Source organism: Bufo gargarizans, chromosome 10, assembly GCF_014858855.1.
Source record: "Bufo gargarizans isolate SCDJY-AF-19 chromosome 10, ASM1485885v1, whole genome shotgun sequence".
Classification (NCBI taxonomy): domain Eukaryota; kingdom Metazoa; phylum Chordata; class Amphibia; order Anura; family Bufonidae; genus Bufo; species Bufo gargarizans.
Window position 1 is genome coordinate 44707522 of NC_058089.1, and position 24146 is coordinate 44731667.

The 24146-nt window shown below is 41.7% G+C and overlaps 1 protein-coding gene across 1 annotated transcript in view; it reads left to right on the forward strand.

The window, feature by feature from the left end:
* CCDC88B (coiled-coil domain containing 88B) overlaps positions 1–22990 on the forward strand; it is a 162503-nt gene extending 139513 nt beyond the window's left edge. Inside the window, exons 18-20 of the mRNA XM_044269660.1 lie at positions 4124–4219; positions 18101–18243; positions 21600–22990. Of these exons, the coding sequence (XP_044125595.1) occupies positions 4124–4219; positions 18101–18243; positions 21600–21847 (487 nt within the window). The 3' untranslated portion in view covers positions 21848–22990. The remainder of the gene's footprint in view (positions 1–4123; positions 4220–18100; positions 18244–21599) is intronic.
* Positions 22991–24146: the final 1156 nt, after the last annotated feature.

Below are 24146 nucleotides of genomic sequence, written 5' to 3' on the forward strand. Positions count from 1 at the left end.
TTTGGTACGGCATAGGTTGCACATGACAATTTTTTTTATAATCCGCACTTTCCTCAAAAAAGCGCCAGACTGCGGAACACCTACCCCTTGGGAAGGGAGATTGCCACAAGGGGCTGCTCTGGGGAACAGTTGCGGGTCTGTTTGGTGTGGCCCTCCTTCTCCCTTTTGCCACCCCACTGCCTCTTCCAGCCTGTTGCGGTGCTGCGAATCCCTCCCTCTCTGTACTGCTGCCCTCACTCAGCTTGCCACCTTCCCAGGTTGGGTCAGTGACTTCATCGTCCAGCACCTCCTCTTCCACTTCCTCACTCTGGTCATCCTCCTGACTTGTTGACCAACAACAACAACAACCTCAGTTATTGACAGCTGTGTCTCATCCTCATCATGAACCTCTCGAGACACTAATTGCTGTTGACTTATTGGCAACTGTGTCTCATCATCATCATCATCCGTCTCATGAAACACTAATTGCCGTTACCCATTGTCATCTTCTTCTAACTGTTAATGCTCCAGAGTTTGGGAATCAGGGCACAAGATCTCCTCATGTCCCTCTTCAAGCATGCTTGGCGAGAGGTCCAAATTAAGGAATGGTGAAAAGTAGCACATCTTACAGGTGCTAGCATCAAGTAGGCTTAGGAAAGCTTTGCTGAATAGCATTCCCAGAAACCCAGAGGGGGAATTGCCTGGCCTATAATACTCTGCACATGTACTACACATAGGCCAATGGATCACTTGTTTGCGAAGACTCCCCATTGTGGGTGGAGGGAGTATCAGGGTGAGGATTCTGTTGACCAGACTCTTGGCTACTGAGACTGGACTTTGTGGAACACAGGGTGGTGCTTAACCGACTGGAAGCATTGTCTGCTGCAATCCAACCGACCACCCTGGTCGCACTGATCTGACTTCGATAGTGGTGTCCTGTGCCACCCTGCAAACTGGGACATGAAGCTAGGTATCGTGGATGAGTGTGTTTCTTGTGCTCTGGCAGCAGGCAGTTTCACCACGCCCAGGGCAAAGGCCTCTGCGGGCACCATCAGCAGCACGGCCACTTCCCTGTCCCTTACTGCTCGCCTTGCGCATATTAAATTGTATATATGCTTGCAAGTACAGTAGCGCAGGTTTTGTAAGTGTATGCCGAAATAAAGTACACAGAATGTAAAGTACACTTTTCTGTTTATTTCTTATTTTTATTTTTTATATATGTTATTTTCATGAATCCTACTGCTCAGAGTGTATATCACTTTACTCTAGATCATAGACCAATGAAGAAGGCCCTGACGGGCAGAAACATCCGATCGCCATATTGAAATGTATATGACTTTCCTACACATCCTGTAATTGCACTGGATCATAATTTTCATATGATGAAATACTATTAAAACGTAACTTAACGGCAAATAAAAAGCTGTTTGCTGCAATTTTCTACTATTGGATTTACGACTCACAAGTCCTTGCTAGCACCAGCAACAACGTTGTGCTGTACTCCATTTTCAACAGACTAATAAAAAATGACACTGAATGTCACTGATATTTAGGATGCACAAATGTTATACAGGAGTTATAGCGCAAGTATTGTCGCTGCCACCAGCAGCAAAAATATTAGACTGAATGTCACTGATATTTTGGATACGCAAACGTTTTACGGGAGATGTAGCGCAGGTAATGTTACTGTCTGCAGCAGACACCATCTACAGAAAAAGTACACTGGATGTCAGATATTTTTAGGCTGTGCACACATTACACAGGAGATGTAGCGCAGACATTATCGCTGTCACCAGCGGCAAAACAAATTACACTGAATGTCACTGATATTTCAGATGCGCTAACGTTATACAGGAAATGTAGCGCAGATAATGTAACTGTCCGCAGCGGACACCGTCTACGGAAAAAGTACACTGGATGTCATAGATATTTTTAGGCTGCGCACACGTTAGACAGGAGATGTAGCGCAGAAAATGTCGCTGTCTGCAAGCTATTTAGCTGCTAGATACAACTATAGTCCTTAAAAGGACTTTTGGGTCTCTAACAAGTTTTAGCAATTTAGTGCAGGTTGCGCTAAAAATATATATTGCTGCTACACACAACAATAATCTCCTTAAAAGATGGCTACGGCATTACAGTGAATGGCTGCGTAGCAGCCAAGAAACGTGCGGGGAGGAGGCTCGAGCATCGTGCTCGAGCACACGCAGTATTCGGCCGAACACCGCGATGTGCCGAGCATCGCGATGCTCAAGTAAAATTAGTGTTCGGCCGAGCATGCTCGCCCAACACTAGTGGCCACCTCTCCATTGACGTATACAGAGAATGTGGAGGCAGGGAATTGGTGAACAAGGGTCGGGGACCTCAATTTTCTCAGTAAGGTGAGGGTCCCAAAGATATCATGTCATGTGGATAGGAATACTTATTCAACCCCTTATGCCTCTTTCAGATGAGTGATATCAGTGAAAAACTGAGAATCGTGAGAGAGTTCTCCCCCACCCTTTTTTTTTTTCCTAAAACACCTCCAAGTACTTCTTTTACAGTCCACTTTCGCTTTTTTCAAGTTATGCAAATTAAATGCTTACCTCATCACTTCCCATTCCTAAGCCCATCTCCCTTTATAAGAGTGACAAAATCTAGAGATCCTACCCTCCTCCCGAACTCACCTCCCAAATTCTGCGAATGTGCAGAAATAGTCACCTCACTCACTGATGAAAAAAAATCTAGAATATTCACGATTACAAAGATATAGCACTATATTCTAGATCTTTGCAAATTCTCGAAGTTCCAAAATTCACAATTAGATTATTCGCGATCAACACTACTCCTCATGTCACACTGATCATATAATGTATACTGCACAGCTTCAAGACTTGGAAGAGAAGGGGTGGAGATGAGCAATCGTAGAAAGTGTGTCTTATTCATTTATGGGCATGGCTGCACTCCAAGAGTCAGAACGCTGGGCTCATCTCTGAAGCATGGCGGAGACAGGACTCCTATCTTACGTCTTTCTCTGAACTGATAGTTTGTTCAGAATTGATTTTAATATCATGTATTAATAAGTATTTATAGAAAAGTGAGTGGATAAATAGGCTTAGAAAGTGATGACAGGCTTCTTTTAATATGTCATTGTTCAGTCTGGGACTGGAAAAGTGCTTGTGTGAAACCAGTGTTACGTTCTAGTCAAGTTTGGCCCCTCAGAAAGCAGCAATTTTTAAAAAAAAATTCCTTGCAGCATTCCAAGAACCATCTTTTTTTTTCATTTTACCCATGTTATAGCTTTTTATGAGGGATTATTTTGGCAATGCCACCATTTGGAGGCACACATAATTTATTGATTAATCTTTATTCATTTTTGCGGAAGGGATGGGAAAAGATTTGTAAATTCACTATTGTTTTTTGCAACAGTATGCACCTTGCATTACAAATGATATGATATTTATTCTGCGGGTCATTATGATTATGGTGATACCAAAAATGTCTAGTTTATTAAATATTTTTTACTGTTGAACTGTAAAATCATGATAAAAATTGTCTCATTTTCCAAGAGTGTAACAGAATGAGGATGCTTTTTGGTGTCGTTTTTTTCATACCATTTTGGGGAACATATAAAGAATACTTAAAGGACGTAGGGGGTAAATAGCAATGAAATAGGTCATTTTAATTTTTGATTATAAATTCTGCATGAAATTAGGTTCCCCTTAATACATACGTCAGTCAAATGACATTACTTTTAGTTACCACGGGGTCTACACAAGGGATTGTGCTACCACTAAATGTATGTTCTGTTACATCAATCCACCTCAGTTCCATCCTTCAACTGACACTAGCCTAATCTTTTCTTAGAAGATGTAAAACAGAAAGAGAGCTGTAACAGTCAGGAAACACTCCTAAGCAGTGATAGAAATGTTACATTAATCATAGAATAAGCCCTTTCTGATATTAAAGGGAAAATTGTTTTCTATAAATATTGAGTTAAAAAAATACCCCACTCTGCCATAAGTGTCCCTTTAAAAAGCTATACCAAAATGTTTTCAACTTTTCTAAAACTGTAATAAAAGTTGTCTGACGTGGTTTTCATAAGTACTTTTTTGTACATGGAAATGGTGGAAATACTGTAATGATCTCACCTTTCTTTGATATCTAGAGAGAAATTGACAGAGTTGAAACATGAGAAGCAAAAACTACTTGATAAGATCATGGATCAGTATCGAGTACTGGAACCAGCTCCTGCAGTGCACAGGTAATTTCTATTAATCAATCAAAAGTGGGAACAAATTTATTAAAGGCATTCTGTCACCAAGTTTTAGGCTATAGAGATGCGGACATGCACGGCTAGATCGCCGCTAGCATGTCCGCAATATACCGGTCCTATAGGGCTGTGTGCTTTTATTTTCTTTAAAAAATTATTTTAGAGATATGTAAATTTGTCTTGTAGGTGTCCAAGGGGCTATACGAACCTTCCTGGTGCCCAGCCACGTCCGCCTGTGAAGGAGCCCAGCACCGCCTATGTCCTCCGAATCTCCTCCTTTCATCAACGATAGATTGCCGTAATCTCGCCATGTGCGAGCTCGCGCATGCGCAGTGCCGGTATAGTGTTCCTTCCCTGTGCTGGCATCAGCCTCAGGGAAAGAACTGCGCATGCACAAGGTCGCGTATCGCGAGATTACGGCAATCTATCGTTGATGAAAGGAGGAGATTCGGAGGACATAGGCGGTGCTGGGCTCCTTCACAGGCGGGCGTGGCTGGGCACCAGAAAGGTTCGTATAGCCCCTTGGACACCTACAAGACTAATTTACATATCTCTAAAATCCTTTTTTAAAGAAAATAAAAGCATACAGCCCTATAGGACAGGTATATTGCGGACATGCTAGCGACAATCTAGCCGTGCATGTCCGCATCTCTATAGCCCAAAACTTGGTGACAGAATCCCTTTAAAAGGGTTTTCAGGTTATGTGAACTTATCCTCTATCAAGAAGATAGGGATGTATAGCCAAATTGGCGTGGTACAACTATTAGATCAGTGAAAGTCATACTTACTGATCAGGAGAATGGGGACTCCCGTGGAGCCCCATGAAATGAACAAAGCAGCCGGCTGGTCATGTGCACAACCACTCCATTCAGTTCAATATGAGTTAGATCTCAGCCATCGACGGAACTCCCAAAGAAATTAATAGAGTGGCTGTGTGCATGCCTGACCGGGAACTGACCATTCTGGTGATCAGTCGGGTGCCAACAGTAGAGCCCCAACCAAGTTAATACTTATCCCCTTTACAGTTGGATAGTCCTAGGAGACCAGAGTGTCATACACAACTTTTCAGGGCATTCAGAGCACTTTCGGGTCCAATTTATTTGGTCTGAATCAAATCTAACAACCAATTCAACAGAATCTGACCCAAAATTATTTTTGGGAAATTTGCAGATCTCTGCTTTGCACCATTACAATTATCTACCCTAAACAGGGAGATATCGGGGACTTAAAGAGACCCTGGAAAAAAGCTGCAGGTTGGCCAATGCAAATATGCAATAGTAGGTGAGGCCTTTTCATCGGTGGTTTTAAATCACAAGTAAGCAAGGCATTTAATTTGTAGAAATCTGCATCATCAATTGATTTAAAATCCACACTACACGTCAAATCCCAAACCTTTAGCAGCAGCAAGGTGGATGAGGTTTTAAAAGATCTCACACTGAAGAGAGTTTGCTCAATCAGTTCTGCATATACAGTATATGTTGTGTATTTTCGCTATGGAGTTCACCATTTGCAATGCATAGTATGAAATCTATAGCAAATCTGCTGCAAAATATGCCAAATACATTGTGGATGTTCTGCTGCAGATCCACCAAATGTGGCCGTATCCTTGCTCTTCCCATAGATACAGATGGTTCTCAGATGCTAGCAGGTAAGTGATGGCAAACTGTGTCACACAGGCTGCAAGTGTGAAAATATCAGAGATGATGACAGCTTAAAGGGAACCTGTCACCGGGATTTTATGTATAGAGCTGAGGACATGGGTCGCTAGCACATCCGCAATACCCAGTCCCCATAGCTCTGTGTGCTTTTATTGTGTAAAAAAATCCGACTTGATACATATGCAAATTAACCTGAGATGAGTCCTGTACGTGAGATGAGTCAGGGACAGGACTCATCTCAGGTTAATTTGCATATGTATCAAATCTTTTTTTTTACACAATAAAAGCACACAGAGCTATGGGGACTGGATATTGCGGATGTGCTAGCGGCCATCTAGAAACCCATGTCCTCAGCTCTATACACAAAATCCCGGTGACAGGTTCCCTTTAAGGCAAGAAAAATGTTATAGGTCTGAGTGAGGTCAGGTCAGTGTATAGTGTGAACTTGTCACTGGATTTGACTCACTCACCTGAATACACTTCCACCACACACAGTAGTGCTTGAAAGTATATGAACCCTTCAGAATTTTCTATATTTCTGCATAAATTTGACATAAAACTACATCTGATTTTCACACAAGTCCTAAAGACAACCAAATCAAGCAAATGAGTCTAAATATTTAGATTTGGTCATATTATTTATTGAGGAACGTGATCCAAATTCACATGTCTATGAGCAGCAAAAGTATGTGAACCTTTGCTTTCAGTGTCTAGCAACTAAACATTTCCAGTAACTGTTGATTAGTCCTGCACATTGGCTTGGAGGAATTTTAGCCCATTACTTTGTACAAATGTGCTTCAAATCTGTTACTTTGTGGAAAATCAAGTTCTTTCGCAACCTTTTCTGTTGGATTAAAGGGCCACTAAACCCTGAAAAACAAGAAAAATGAAGCATAACCTGCTCTGGAAAGTTTGTCTGTAGTCCTTTCTTTATGGACATCTGCAAGCTGCTGCAGAAATCAGTCAGTGAAGAGTCTCCTTTCTCTCTATCTCCATTATTGGCAGGCTGTGTGCATGCAGAGCTTACAGGCAGTCAGAAAATTCAGACAGGGGTCAGGGCTTTAGTCTAAATTCACTTCAAAGGAGTTGTGCCAAGTTTTTAAGTTGTACCCTATCCACAGGATAAGGGATAACTAGCTGACCCCTGGGGGCCGACCACTGAGACACCCATCGATTATGAGAATGGTGTCCCGTTCTGATGGAGCAGCAGATTGTCCATGCGCACTGCCACTCCACTCGCTAGAGATAGACGAGCGCTATACTCTGCTATCTCCGAAGATGATTGGAGCGGTAGTGCACATGCATAACCTGCAGCATCTTTACAATGTGACTAAATTTTTATAATCGGTAGAGGTTCCAGCAGTCAAACCCTTTTAACAGGCAGTTAGAGAATGTAAAAGAGTATGGAAGCTGCAAAACTTAAGCATCTTCTCACAAAACCTCCAATTTAATTTCACCCCATTTGCAAACGGAGAGAGAACTCAGCAGTGCAGAGAAGTGGTGAAGGACCTGTAAGGACCTGAGTGATGTCATCATGTGGGTGAAGCTCTTCTGCTGCGTGTGTGAGGTTACTGACTACCTCTATAAGTTGTCAAATACTATCCCTTTCTATGTAATGACCATTGATGCCCCATAACAGTCTGGAATAGCTGGGAGTTGTAGTTCTGCCTCTTATACCCCTCTCCCAGTAATATTTACTGTTGTCCCATAATAAGTCTTACACACTTGAGTAATAATGACTGTCCCTAGAGAGGAAGATTTGATAGATTTCTGATAGATGGGGAAGGTTTCTGTCAGAACAGGCATTTTCTCTCACTTCAAACCATTGTCTGGGATCTATTTGTATATATTTGAGTGGGAAGGAGGATTTATCTTGGTAGATTTAGTTTTCTGTAGTCTATTTCAGTTCCACATGGTGGTAACCCAGCTCCCCCAGGAACCTGAAAGGCAAATGAGCCTATCTGGGGCACTATTTAGGAGTGATATTTTTCTTGGTAGATTTAGTAGTTTATTACATCCCCACATTGTTGTAATCAAATCTATTTTGTACTATTACTATTTAGGAGATTCATTCCAACAAAATGGCCACTCTTGCTATCCAAACTAAAGGAGGCCCCCTCCTCCTAACAAAGACACATAAGATATTGTTACCTTGTTCTGTTACCTTTATGTTTTTATTCTGGCTTTTAGTTCCCCTTTAAGGTCACAGTGACTGGGTATTAGTAAGATTTAATATGTCTAGTCAAAATGTAATGATGCAATACATAATTAATAAAATCAACATGCAATGCAATAAAACATGTCTAAAAATTACAACAAAAATGGTTGATAATTAATAACTAACTAACAAATAAATGATAGTCATTGTCCCTGAAATAGCTGAATGCGGGGCTCTCGAAACAAAAGCTAAGATTATCTAAAATGTGGCAGATGGTGTATTAAATCCAGACTCAACTAATTATATTGATAGCCTGGTGGTAAGAAGTAAGTGGCTGTGTCAGCATATATCCCACTTTTCTTTTCTCCAATCATGTTGGCATACGTCATGTTATGGAGTACATGGCATGCACTTGTATTGAGATACTCACAATGTAGTATATAATAATAGTATAGTAAACAATCAAGTATACAGGTGCATGCTTCAGCTTTAGTGGACAAGAAAGCCTCAGTGCTAGGTAGCACACCTCACCCTTCCCTTTGGTTTCAACGTGATGCTGTGCCTTGTAGTACAATGACTTGCACGAAGTAACATCCTTGAACATGCACCCCTGATTGTTCTAGACAGCAACTCCTTGTGTCATATAAATCCATAGCGCTTGTTTATGGAACCTGCACATTAATCCACAAATTCCATATGCTGAAATAAGGAGGAGGCGATAGTACCACACAATCAGTGCCGGTTCCACCGGTATAGCAAGAATGTCAAACGAGTTTGGAAACTTTCTGTTCCTTAATCAGTGGCTTTCAAGGTATATAGTAAGCCAGTAACATGTTCGCTACCTATATAGAGACCAGGGTATTATCTAAAATACAAAGTGTGTTGTCCTACTTCTCACATTTTCCTATATTTTACAAATTATTATAAATTATTTTAAAGTGCCATTAATTCCATGGCTCTGTACATCCAGACAGGGTTACTCAAATATAAAAATACAATAAACTAGAAACTATTAACAGAGTGGTACAGAAGGGTAGAAGACCCTGCCCGCAAGAGCTTACAATCTACAAATAAATACCGTAAATACAAGAATGACAATACATTAAAACACTTCTAATTGGACAAGCAATACAATTAATGTGCTATCCCAAAATAACTAAACAACATAAATCCATACATATCCTAACATGGGGATGCCAAGGCCATCTGTCTTGTTTCATTAATGATGGGAAGCCATCCTATCCCAGATGCAGCAAAACAGGCCCAAACCATGATACTACCACCACCACCATGTTTCAAAGTTCTATTTTGGTCTCATCCGTCCACAAAACATTGTTCCAATATACTTCTGGCTTGTCCAGATCTTTAGTAAACTGCAGACAGACAGCAATGTTCTGTGGAGAACAGCGGCTTTATCCTTGTAATCGTGCCATTCCTTCTGATGATGGCCTCAGGAACATTAACATCAGCTAATGTGAGAAAGGCCTTTATTTGCTTAGAGGTCACTTTGGGTTCCTCTGTGACCTCGCAGACTATTGCACGCCTTGCCCTTAGTGTGATCTTTGTTGGTTGACCACTCCTGAGGAGGGTACTAATCATGGGCAGACTGAGAATTTTAAGGCCTTGAATAAAAACTAAAGTGGCCCCATGTTTTAGGTGGGCCCAACTTGACAGAAGATGGGGTCAAGACAAGTAGGTACGGTCAACTCAAGTAGGTGGGGATAACATGCAATTGGCCAGCAATACCATAAATAGGCAGTATATTGCTATCTGGTTCTGCAGCACAACATACTGCCCCAACAGCACCAAATGCCACAGTGCAGCACACTATATTGCCCCAGCAGCACCAAATACCAAAGTGCAGCACAAAGTACTGCCCCAACGATCATTATTAAAATTTTCACAGTGCCTTCAGTAATACCCCCTATAGTGCATTCAGTATTAAAAATGCTCCCAATAATGCCCCTATAGTGCTCCCAGTATTAAAACTTCCTATTAATGCCACCTGTACTATCATTAGTATTAAAATTCCCCCAACAGTGCCACCAGTAAAGCCCCCTATAGTGTTGGCAGTGCAGCAGCAACCCAGTAGAAATAAGTGGAAGATGGGAAGGCTCTGGCAAGAATTCATCGCTATGGAAGTTCAGAAAATCGCCAAGCACTGGCTCAGCTATTTCTGGCAGTCCCATAATGGTGAATAGAGAGGTGGCTGTGAGTGAGCAGTTTGCTCTCCATTCAATGCTATACAACTTCCGAAGAAAGCCAAGCATGCTCGCTCAGCTGTTTGTGGGAGTCCCACGGCAGTGAATGGAGAGGATGCCACGCATGTGCGGTGTGCTCTCCTTCACTTCGGGGGGACCCATTCTGGAGACAGGAGCAGATCACAGAAGTGGGACCTGCACCTACAGTATTTGACACTTGTGGCATATTATAGCATAAGCCACATATATTGAGATGGGGTAAAATGCTCTCAATTGCAATAGTACAGCCACAGCCACTACTAAAACGATGAGCTATGCCTGGTAAACAATGAAGAGAATGCTGCACTTGCCATTTTCCCATGGCCCCTTCAAATTGCTGACCAGCAGGGATGCCAAGAGTCAGATCCCAACCAAACTAATACTAGTCACCCATCCTAATGATATACCATCAACAAATCCCGTAGCTATAGCCTCTAATATTATTGCTCTCCAGAAATACATCCAGGCCCCTCTTGAACTCTTTTAGTGAACTCACCATCACCACCTCCTCAGGCAGAGAGTTCCATAGTCTCACTGCTCTTACCGTAAAGAATCCTTTCCTATGTTTGTGTACAAACCTTCTTTCCTCCAGACACAGAGGATGTCACAGTCACAGTCCTGGGGATAAATAGATGATGGGAGAGCTCTCTGTACTGACCTCTGATATATTTATACATAGTAATTAGATCTCCCCTGAATTACCCTAATGTTGATAATCTTTCAGGGTACCGTAGTCCCCCCATTTCAGTTATTACTTTAGTTGCCCTCCTCTGGACCCTCTCCAGCTCCGCTATGTCTGCCTTGTTCACAGTAGCTCAGAACTGTACACAGTACTCCATGTGTGGTCTGACTAGTGATTTGTAAAGTGGTAGGACTATGTTCTCATCACGGGCATCTATGCCCCTTTTGATGTAACCTATTATCTTATTGGCCTTGGCAGCAGCTTCCCTGACACTGGTTTTTACAGCTTAGTTTGCTGTTCACTAAAATTCCTAGGTCCTTTTCCATGTCAGTGTTACCCAGTGTTTTACCATTTACTATGTACGGGTGACTTGCATTATTCCTTCCCATGTGCATAACCTTACATTTGTAAGTGTTAAACCTCATCTGCCACTTATCTGCCCAAGCCTCCAATCTATCCAGATCCATCTGTAGCAGTATAGTGTCATCTGCAAAAATGTATATTTTACTGTGCAAGCTTTCTACATGATCATTAATACATATATTGAAGAGAACAGGGCCCAATACTGACCCCTGAGGAACTCCACTAGTGACAGTGAACTAATCTAAATGTGTACCGTTAATAACCACCCTCTGTTTTCTATCACTGAGCCAGTTACTTACCCACATACAGACGTTTTCTCCCAGTCCAAGGATTCTCATTTTATATACTGCAAATTTGGCGAGATAAACGGGAAACAAGGCGCTCATAGGGTAGTCATTTTAGTAGATAGTTTTAGAGAGAGTACTGTATCAGTAATTGCACTCACCTTCTGGTTTTTGTGCTTGTGTCAGCACAACACTTGCAAAGGCGGGGGGAAGTAAAAGTTCGATCCAGATGAGGTATGCTGCCGGTATCTTTCTCAATCCTTGAAGTCGCGATTACTCCAGAGGAGTTATGTAGAATACTGTGAAAGGGCTGTGTACTAGCTTGTACACACTGTGATACCTTTTGGCGCAAAACCACAATAGCGAATGTTGTCTTTTTAGAAATATTTATTTGTTCAGGTGACAACGCGTTTCAGAGTAAAAATACTCCTTTATCAAGTCTAAAAGAAACAGTAGTATGTGAAGTAGTGGTGTCAGGGGATAAAACATAAGGATAAAACATAAAGAGAAACAATATATATATATAGGTGTGTAGATAATAATAATAATAATAATAACAGATCATAATGATAATAGATCAATAGATATGGGATTAAAATTTGCGGTATAAAATTCACAGTAAAAAATTTTAATGCAAGAGGAAGCTGAGGTTGAAACGGTGGCCTAGGTACAGAGAGAACAGATGGACTGATATAATATTATGATTAAAAATAAATATAAATGTAAATATAAATATAAATATGGGTGCAACTGTCAGGGGGTTCATAATTACACTTAGTTGTATCACTGCCCCAGTTGCGATTGAGCTAACCACAAGTGTACTTGTAGTTGAAAGATGGCATTTTCTATGTTTCTTTTTCGATTATTCACTATGTCATCCTATTGCGTAGATTGGCTACACGATCTTATATATCTTTATTAATTTTACACGGATGTATATATACATCCTTTCTATTTGGGTATGTGGGCACATGTACCGTTGGTTTTCGAATATTGTGGGTTTTATGGGACCCAATATGGATGTATGGAGTGTCTCCCCCTTCATATATGTTATACAATCTCTGCGATCACATCTATTTCCTGTTCTAGACTCACCGCTGGTTTTTGCTGGTCACCTGCGTTCCACGGGGACGCGGATCACGCATGCGCTGCACAGCGCCATCTAAACGTGCTCTGTGACGTCTGTAATTGCCGCGCATGCGCGGTAGGCAGACATAGACGCGCTGAGAGATGGCTCCGTGGATCATGGAGTTTTCCACGCCCGATGAAGTGGACCGCAGGTGGATCGAATCCAGGTAACATCTCCCCACCCCCACTTAGACTATATATACCCTGCCAGCATACCACTTAGTACCTCCTGACGAAGCCGCTGAGGTGAAACGCGCGTCGAGGTCTCGCGCTTAGGGTCCGACATCCTTTCAGTCACCATGTCTTCAGGTACATCCTGTATTTAGCATAGCATGGCATCCCTTTGGCACTTCTATATACATCCATAGTGGGTCCTAGATATTTCAGGTTCACCACTGTTACCGATGAGATTCAAGGATTTTTCCTTTTATATTTATTAGTTGTGCTGTATATGAATTTTGGGATGTGAGGGATAGCCCATGGACACCAAGGTATGATATTTCTGCATTGACAGCATATAACCCTATTGCGGTAATTATTCCTTATGCTATGCAGTATTGGTTGTCCTTGAGCTTGAGTCCCTCCCCTTCCAATTGCTATCCTGTGTCTTATCGATACATAGGCAGATAGGTGCATGTTATGGTGTTGTATGGCCCTTTGCTTTCCTGTACACTGTATACCATTAAATTTTAATTGCCAGATTTTTGACCATTCCTCTAGTTTTCCTAAGTCCTTTTCCATTTGGTGTATCTCTCCAGGAACATCAACCCTGTTACAAATCTGTGTCATCAGCAAAAAGACACACCTTACCATTGAGGCCTTCTGCAATTTCGCTGATAAAGATATTAAGCAATATGGGTCCCAGAACAGATCCCTGAGGTACCCCACTGGTAACAAGACCTTGGTCTGAATATACTCCATTGACTACAACCCTCTGTTGCCTGTCCCTCAGCCACTGCCTAATCCATTCAACAATATGGGAGTCCAAGCCCAAAGACTTTACTTTATTGATAAGCCTTCTATGTGGGACAGTATCAAAAGCCTTACTAAAGTCTAGATAAGCGATGTCTACTGCACCTCCTCCATCTATTATTTTAGTCACCTAATCAAAAAAATCAATAAGGCTACTTTCACACTAGCGTTCGATCGGATCCGTTCTGAACGGATCCGATCATAATAATGCAGACGGAGGCTCCGTTCAGAACGTATCCGTCTGCATTATTTTTAGCATATAACAGCTAAGTGTGAAAATAGCCTCGTACGGATCCGTCCAGACTTTCAATGTAAAGTCAATGGGGGACGGATCCGCCTGAAGATTGAGCCATATTGTGGCATCTTCAAACGGATCCGTCCCCATTGACTTACATTGTAAGTCTGGACGGATCCGCACGGATCCGCACGGCCAGGCGGACACCCGAACGCGGCAAGCAGCGTTCAGCTGTCCGCCTGTCCGTGCGGAGGCGAGCGGAGCGGAGGCTGAACGCCGCCAGACTGATGCAGTCTGAGCGGATCCGCTCCATTCAGACTGCATCAGGGCTGGACGGCTGCGTTCGGGTCCGCTCGTGAGCTCCTTCAAACGGAGCTCACGAGCGGACCGACGAACGCTAGTGTGAAAGTAGCCTAAGATTAGTTTGACATGATCTCCCTGAAGTAAACCCATGCTGTTTTTCATCTTTCAATCCACGGGATTTTAGATGTTCCACAATCCTCTCCTTAAGTATGGTTTCCATTAATTTCCCCACTATTGATGTCAGGCTTACTGGCCTATAGTTGCCTGATTCCTCCCTACTACCTTTCTTGTGAATAAACACAACATTTGCTAATTTCCAATCTTCTGGGACGACTCCTGTTGCCAGTGATTGGTTAAATAAATCTGTTAATGGTTTTGCTGGTTCACAGCTGAGCTCTTTTAATAGCTTTGGGTGTATCCCATCAGGCCCCTGTCACTTATTTGTATTCATTTTAGACAGCTGACTTGGAACCTCTTCCTCTGTAAAGACACATGCATCAAAAGATTCATTAGTCTTCTTTCCTAACTGAGGTCCTTCTCCTTCATTTTCTTTTGTAAAAACTGAACAGAAGTATTCATTGAGGCAGTCAGCTAGTTCTTTATCTTCTTCCATATACCTTCCATCTTTTGTTTTTAATTTGGTAATTCCTTGTTTTAGTTTCCTTTTTTCATTTATGTATCTGAAGAATGCCTTATCGCCTTTTTCCCCTGACTGAGCTAATTTCTCTTCTGCCTGTACTTTAGAAGCTCTTACAACTTGTTTGGCCTCTCTCTGCCTAATCTTATAAATTTGCCTGTCATCCTCATTTTATGTTTTTTTTATTTTTATAATTCCTAAATGCTATCTTTTTGTTTTTTAATGATTTTGGCCACTTCTGCTGAGTACCACAGTGGTCTCTTTCTTCTTTTGCTTTTACTAACAAGCCTAATGCAATTTTCTGTTGCTTTCAATAGTGCCACTTTTAAGTAGTCCCATTTCTCCTGGACTCCAGTGAAACTGTTCCAGTCTGATAGGGACTCATATACCACTAATCTTATTTTAGAAAAGTCAGTTTTTCTAAAATCTAAAACTTTTGTTTTTGCGTGGTGTGACTCAGTCACTGTACTTATAGTAAACCACACTGACTGGTGATCACTAGATCCCAAGCTTTCCCCTACAGTAATATCAGATACCAAATTCCCATTTGTGAATACTAAATCTAAAATGGTCTCCTTCCGGGTTGGCTCCTCCACTACTTGCTGTAGACATAATCCCAGTAGGGAATTTAGAATATCTGTACTCCTGGCAGAACTAGCTATTTTGGTTTTCCAGTTTACATCTGGAAGATTGAAGTCTCCCATAATGATAACTTCCCCCTTCAATGTCATTTTAGCTATTTCCTCAACTAGTAGATCATCTAATTCTTTGACTTGGCTAGGTGGTCTATATATCACACCTACACGAGTTACCTTATGATTATCAAGCTGCAAGGTAACCCAAACGGATTCTAAATTATTCTCGCTAACTTGTATCAAATTAGATTTTATGCTATCTTTCACATACAGGGCCACCCCTCCCCCTTCTTGCCTTCTCTGTCTTTCCTGTATAGAGAGAACCCTGGTATTGATATATCCCAGTCATTATTCCCCTTGAACCACGTCTCAGTAACAGCCACTACATCTATATTCTCAGATGCCATTATAGCCTCAAGTTCATTGATCTTATTCCCTAGACTGCGGGCATTTGTAGACAAGACTCTGAGCTTGTCATTTCTTAACCTTTGTGCTACTGGCCTCTTCTGGCATTGTTCCTGGGGGCAGTTGGACTGCTGGATTATCACTCTTTTGCCCCCCTTTCCTAGTTTAAATGCTCTTTAGCAAATACTTGGAACTGTTCACTGAGGACATTCGTTCCCTTGAGAGAAAGATGCAAACCATCTTTCTTGTACAGTTCTTTTCCATTCCAACAAGAGCTAACATGAGACACAAAGCCAAATCCTTGGTTCAGACACCATTCACCAAGCCATACATTAATTGTCTTTGGTTATTGCCAAGAACCTGTTTCCTTTATGAGATATACAAGTTTCAGTTTCCCAGTCTATATCTGGGTAGTTGAAGTCGCCCATAATAACCACCTCATTGTGATTTGCCGCCTTGTCTATCTCGTTTAGTACTAGATTTTCTGTGGACTCTGGTATATTAGGTGGTTTATAATAAACTCCTATTAGTAATTTATTATTGTTTTTGCCTCCATGTATTCCTACCCACAGTGACTCCACATGTTCATGTTCCTCAATTATATCTTCCCAGAGTGTGGGCTTTAGACAGGACTTTACATAAAGGCAGATCCCTACCCCTCTCCAGTTTTGGCAATACTTTCTTAACAGACTGTTACCCTGTACATTAAACTCCTAGTAATAGCTATCATCCAGCCATGTCTCAGTTATTCCCACTATGTCATAGTCCTCCTCACACATCACTAATTCCATGTCCCCAGTTTTATTAGTCAGGCTTCTGGCATTAGTATGCATGCATTTAAGTGGTTTATGTATATTTTGTACCCTACACTTTTCCTTCTGAGCTGTTCTAGTCCCTCCTTCCATTTCTCCCCCAGTCCTATTACCTTGCCCCCTGTCTCTATGTCTCTATCTGCACTATCTTCCCATCCTGTAACGTAATTACCCTCCCCCCCAGTCCCTAGTTTAAACACTCCTCCAACCTTCTAGCCATCTTCTCTCCTAGCACAGCTGCCCCTTCCCCATTGAGGTGCAGACCATCCCTACGATAGAGCCTGTAGCCAACAGAGAAGTCGGCCCAGTTCTTCAGGAACCCAAACCCCTCCTTCCTACACCAGTTCTTGAGCCACTTGTTAACCTCCCTAATCTCCCGCTGCCTTTCTTGTGTGGCCCGTGGTACCGGTAGTATTTCGGAAAATACTACCTTTGAGGTCCTTGCCCTAAGTTTTTTTTTACCTAAATCCCTAAAATCATTTGTAAGGATGCTCCACCTACCTCTAACTTTGTCATTGGTTCCAATATGGACTATGACCGCTAGATCTTCTTCAGCCCCTCCCAGTAATCTGTCAACCCTATCCGCGATGTGTCGAACTCTAGCGCCAGGAAGACAACACACTGTTCGATGATCCCGGTCTTTGTGACAGATTGCCCTATCTGTACCCCCTATCTGTCTCCCACTACCAGCACCTGTCTGGCCTGCCCTGCTCTCTTGGTCCCCTGCTTACTGGAGCTGACATTCCCCTGACTGGCAGATGAAGTGTCTGGCTGCAGCAGTGCTCTCCCTGAGCTGACATCCCCCTCATCTGCCAACCGTGCAAACTTGTTGGGGTGTGTCAGATCAGGGCTAGACTCCCTGGCACTCTTCCCTCTACCCTGCTTTGTAACTGTTACCCAGTTCTTTATATAAAACAGGTTGCACACCTAATTGTCATGCCATTGATTAAAAACATCTGACTCTAATGTCACTATCTAATTATCTGCGAATCCTAAAGGTTCACATACTTTTGCCACTTACAGACATGTGATATTAGGCTGATTGTTTTCCACAATAAATAAATGACCAAGTGTAATATACGGTATTTTTTTCATTTGTTTGATTTGGTTATCTTTTTCTACTTCTAGGACTTGTGTGAACATCTGATGTAGTGTTAGGCCAAGTTTATGGAGTATTAATACCAGTAAGGAATTGAAGAGGGCACCAGGAACCCACTATGCATCAGGGAATTTTCCAGATAGGCTTTTTTACGAGTCCTCACCTGTAGTTTCACCTACTGCTATATAGCTCCATGTAAGAGCTGTATACTGTATTGCTGCATTTTTTGATTACCTGATACATATTATATGTTACTGACAGTAACAAGAGGAGTAACTGGATAACGGATAAAATGAAGAGACTCCTGAAGACCAAGGAAAAGCCTTCAAGAGGCCTTGGAGACACACCACGCTTTCTGAACCCTCCTAACGAGCCTTTCTTGGAGCCAAACAGTCCATCAAAAGGTAAGCTAGAAATGTTGCTTTAACTAGCAGAATTCTGTATCCTGAAACAGCTCTATTGCTCCAAAGGGAATTGAGCACCACACGCAACTAGAGATCGGCAAAGTATAAAAAAAATTGATTTGGCTGTTTTGCCAAATTTTACCCAAAAATTCACTTAGTGAGGAATTACTTTGTCATGAAGTGCATTTCTTTGTTGGTAGTGGGTGTAATGACAGTGAGCACTCCTCGTCATTGTACCCTTCAGATGCCACATTCATAGCTGATCGTGTCACCTGAAAGTAATAATACAGTGTAATAAAATATAAATAAATTACATCATACTTACCTCATCCATTTGCTTGCCGGCCGCAGCCATCTTGATTGAAGATCTGGTGCAAAACCTTGCGCGGCCCGTGATGACGTCATCATATCAGCTAGCGTAGTCACGTCATACGTCACCGCGCATGGGATTTCATGCGAGATCTTCAATCAAAATGGCAGCGACCAGCCTGTCGTGAGCAAATGGCTGAGGTAAGTATTATTTTTTTGGTTTTCTACACCATTTCAGGGAAAATCAATTCACTACCACGAAGCACAAGGAAATTTGGCTTCTCAGTGAATCAAATTTTCCTTGAAATTTGGATTGAAGTCAACTTTGTGGACTTAGATTCACTTAACACTACACGCAACCTATGATCAGGTGTAGGATTATGCACAAACCTGTCAGGAAGTTCGGAGAGGAGGATGGGAGTGGTTGTAGTTGTCATTGTACTCATATACGGTGGCTGAGTCCTAGGGCCAGCACAGTAATGAAGGGGTCTCCAGGATAATATGTAGTCAATCCCCCTGAGCACACTCCTGGCCAATAGGAAGGTGCAGTTCCCTTCATGATGAAATCCAGAATGAAAGGCAGGAGACCTGAGTAGTGATGGACGAACATCTGCCGAGACGGTTTGCGAACGCGATCGCGATCAAATGTTCGCGAACCGCAAGTTCGTGACGGGTCCCATTCATTTTAATGGCAGGCGAACCTGAAAAACCTTCAGCTTATATTTGCAGCCAAGAAATAATTACTAGAAGTGCACAAATAGTCCCACAACATGGACAGTGACATACCAGATGTATTATTTGAATTTGTGATCTCCATTCATAATTTTTTTCAAAGCAAAATATCGGCAATATAATTTTCTCGTACGCACCTCTCCCTACACTGACAGAATGTAAAATAGCGGCCAGATCAGGTCTACTTATAAGGTAGGGGGTATGTCCATGTGCTGAAACTTTTCAATTGGCTGTCCTGTACCACCTGATGGATGTGTCATGGGTCAAAGTTCTACACAATGTAAAAGAATATCCCCATATGTTCACATGTTCGGCAAATCGCGAACAAGGAAAGTTTGCCATGAATATCCCTATATGTTCACATGTTCGGCAAATCGCGAACAAGGAAAGTTCGCCGCAAACCGACCTCTGGGTGAACCGCAAGGCCATCTCTAGACCTGAGTAAAGTTGAACTATGTAGCTTACAGTCTTTACTTAAATAGTAGATGAACAACACTTCCATACACATACAAGATGGGGCCACGCAAGTAGGAAAGGGCGGTCGGAGACCAAAAGTACCCTAACCACGCCTGTGAGATGTATTAGCCGTAGACATGCATTACAATCACCAATTAAATCCCAAACTCCCTCTTTCTGTTGCTCAACAATCTCAGAGGTTCATCAGCTACATACAATCTCAGGGGTTCACTGGAGACCTCTGGGGGGCATAAAATGAGCTGGTGCTAACTGACAGGACTAGAAGTAGCTCCTTCAGCCTTGGTTTAACACACTCCTGACTCTGTGAACTGAACTATATAAGGCAAGGAGAGGCCTTTTCTAAGAGCTTAAAGGGGTTATGCCATGATTAATGTAAATAATTAAAATCAGGTATCATATACAGTCCTGATCAAAAGTTTAATGACCACTTGAAAAATTGCAAAAAATCATATTTTACATTGTTGGATCTTAACAAGGTTCCAAGTACAGCTTTAACATGCAACAAGAAGAAATGAGAGTGAGACAAAACATTTTTTGAGCATTCAATTAATAGAAAATAACGATTAAACTGAAACAGGCTGTATTTCAGCTGATCCAAATTTTAGGACCACATGCCTTTAAAAGGCCAAATCTGTGCAAAGATGTGGATTCATTGTCATTTTCTGTCAGGTAGTCACACGTTGTGATGGCAAAGGCAAAAAAACTCTCCCTTTTTGAGCGTGGTCGGGTTGTTGAACTGCATAAGCAGGGTCTCTCACAGCGCGCCTTCTCTGCTGAGGTGGGACGCAGTAAGACAGTCATTTGGAATTTCTTAGTCCATCCGTTCATCTTTTCTGCTTCGCACAAAGACATGGTGGTTGGAACTAAAGATCTCAAATTTGGACTCATCAGACCAAAGCACAGATTTCCACTGGTCTAATGTCCATTCCTTGTGTTCTTTAGCCCAAACATGTCTCTTCTGCTTGTTGCCTGTCCTTAGCAGTGGTTTCCTAGCAGATATTCTACCATAAAGGCCTGATTCACACAGTCTCCTCTTAACAGTTGTTCTAGAGATGTGTCTGCTGCTAGAACTCTGTGTGGCATTGACCTGGTCTCTAATCTGAGCTGCTGTTAACCTGCGATTTCTGAGGCTGGTGACTCGGATGAATTTATCCTCCGCAGCAGAGGTGACGACTCTTGGTCTTCCTTTCCTGGGGCGGTCCACATGTGAGCCAGTTTCTTTGTAGCGCTTGATGGTTTTTGTGACTGCACTTGGGGACACTTTCAAAGTTTTCCCAATTTTTCGGACTGACTGACCTTCATTTCCTAAAGTAATGATGGCCACTCATTTTTCTTTACTTAGCTGCTTTTTTCTTGCCATAGTACAAATTCTAACAGTCTATTCAGTAGGACTATCAGCTGTGTATCCACCTGACTTCTCCACAACGCAACTAATTGTCCCAACCCCATTTATAAGGCAAGAAATCCCACTTATTAAACCTGACAGGGCACACCTATGAAGTGAAAACCATTTCAGGTGACTACCTCTTGAAGCTCATCAAGAAAATGCCAAGAGTGTGCAAAGCAGTAATCAAAGCAAAAGGTGGCTACTTTGAGGAACCTAGAATATGACATATTTTCAGTTGTTTCACACTTTTTGTTATGTATATAATTTCACATGTGTTAATTCATAGTTTTGATGCCTTCAGTGTGAATCTACAATTTTCATAGTCATGAAAATAAAGAAAACGCTTTGAATGAGAAGGTGTGTCCAAACTTTTGGTCTATATATATTAGACATATTAGCAATGTTCACTTATTTCCAGATTTATCTATATTCTCTGGTCTTCATTCCTCAGCTGAAGATGGGGTTCTTCGTCGCAGTAGAAGCTCGCTCAGTGTCTCTAGCCAGTCCTACCAGATGACACCTCGTTTTCGTCGTGTAAAGTTAAGCTCCACCATTCGCGGCAGTGAATCATTCAGCGTAGCAGATACTTCTCCCAGAGATAAATTTCGCCTGAGACAGAGGGGGAAAACACATGACAGTGAAGATGAAGATACAGCATCTGAAGGAAAGAGAGACAGCAAAGGCGAAAATACACCGTAGAGGCCAAAAGTACCAGTTGGGATGAAACATATTTGAGGAGACTTGTCATTTATTTACCCATAACACAATAAAGTCTGGATGCATACAGGGACGTTTATTAAGACTTGTATTTTATATGCTGCTCTTAATCTGAGGTCTGTTAGCATAAAATGCACCACAATTATTTAAGAGTCTCATGCCTCTTAATAACGGCCAGTCCATGCACCAGAACTGAAAACTACAACAACTAGAAGCTCGTGTAGACTTCAGGCATCATTTAAATTATATCTCAGTGTTTTAATTAATGTCCCAGGCCACCTAGGCCCCAACCTGACTTTTTTTTTGTCTTGGATAGGCTGTTTGTTACATGTTTTTTTTCCCCTATAAACACATTTTCTATTAGTGCATATAAACATATAGAGATTACAAATTACAATGTAGAGCAAAAGGATGACAACCAGTTCAAGAACTGAGCCCCAATATCTGGCATCTATTAAATAGACCAAACAATTGTAGATAGTAAGATAAGGCAACTCTGTCCATTGATGGTTGCTGAAGGAAATACCACAGTTTTTGTTGCACTATTTCATAAACTCATCAATACTTTTCCTCTGTATAAAAGGGAAGCCCTGGTTGCTATGGAAGTAATGTGATATATAAGTATATACTATCATTATTTGTTACCAATAAAACTAATAAATTAAATATCACTATAAGCTACCCATAGAATGAAATGTTTTTAAAACTATCCTTTATACTGTGGACATTGGTGCTCCCACCCACATTATAAATTAGAAGTGGAGGGCAGAGGACTTACTCAGATTGCAAATTAAAATAATAATATATCTTTTCGATTCACATGCTACAGAAATCTGTTTAAGGGTGCTTTCACACATTGGTTTTTATGGCATTTTCTGCACTTTTGTATTTTTTTGTTTACCCTGTTTTTAAGTTTTTCAGAATATAACATATTAAGCTATCAGGTATGTGAATAATCATTCTACAGGATCACACAGGATCAATTTAACATTGAACAGATACAGCCGTCAATCAATGTTGCTCGAACTGCTCACATCACGCCGTAATGAATCAGTACATATTAAGGTAGTCATTTGTAACTGAAGCACAATGTAAACTGTAATAAAGTGTGTGATTGCAATAAAATAACATCTTTTGGTTTTTCATTGTTCATATTGTTATTGCATCTAAGTTAACCTCTAGTAAATAACTATAAAATAAGAACAAAAAATAATATAGGTTAGGATTGGGGGGTGGGGGGGAGAAGATAGAGGGAGGAAGGAAGGGAAGGGGATAGGTCCTGCATGAGAAAATTCTGGTGCCTATCTAGTCCCCCAATGTTGAGGGAGTCACAACATGCCCCAAAATTCCGGAGAATCTAGGAAAGTGAGCAGGGAGTGACATACACTCACCTAAAGAATTATTAGGAACACCATACTAATACGGTGTTGGACCCCCTTTTGCCTTCAGAACTGCCTTAATTCTACATGGCATTGATTCAACAAGGTGCTGATAGCATTCTTTAGAAATGTTGGCCCATATTGATAGGATAGCTATCTTGCAGTTGATGGAGATTTGATGGATGCACATCCAGGGCATGAAGCTCCCGTTCCACCACATCCCAAAGATGCTCTATTGGGTTGAGATCTGGTGACTTTGGGGGCCATTTTAGTACAGTGAAATCATTGTCATGTTCAAGAAACCAATTTGAAATGATTCGAGCTTTGTGACATGGTGCATTATCCTGCTGGAAGTAGCCATCAGGGGATGGGTACATGGTGGTCATGAAGGGATGGACATGGTCAGAAACAATGCTCAGGTAGCCCGTGGCATTTAAACGATGGCCAATTGGCACTAAGGGGCCTAAAGTGTGCCCAGAAAACATCCCCCACACCATTACACCACCACCAGCCTGCACAGTGGTAACAAGGCATGATGGATACATGTTCTCATTCTGTTTACGCCAAATTCGGACTCTACCATTTGAATGTCTCAACAGAAATCCAGACTCATCAGACCAGGCAACATTTTTCCAGTCTTCAACAGTCCAATTTTGGTGAGCTCGTGCAAATTGTAACCTCTTTTTCCTATTTGTAGTGGAGATGAGTGGTACTCGTGGGGGTCTTCTGCTGTTGTAGCCCACCTTTCTTTCCCATTCTGACATTCAGTTTGGAGTTCAGGAGATTGTCTTGACCAGGAGCACAACCCTACATGCATTGAAGCAACTGCCATGTGATTGGTTGACTAGATAATCGCATTAATGAGAAATAGAACAGGTGTTCCTAATAATTCTTTAGGTGAG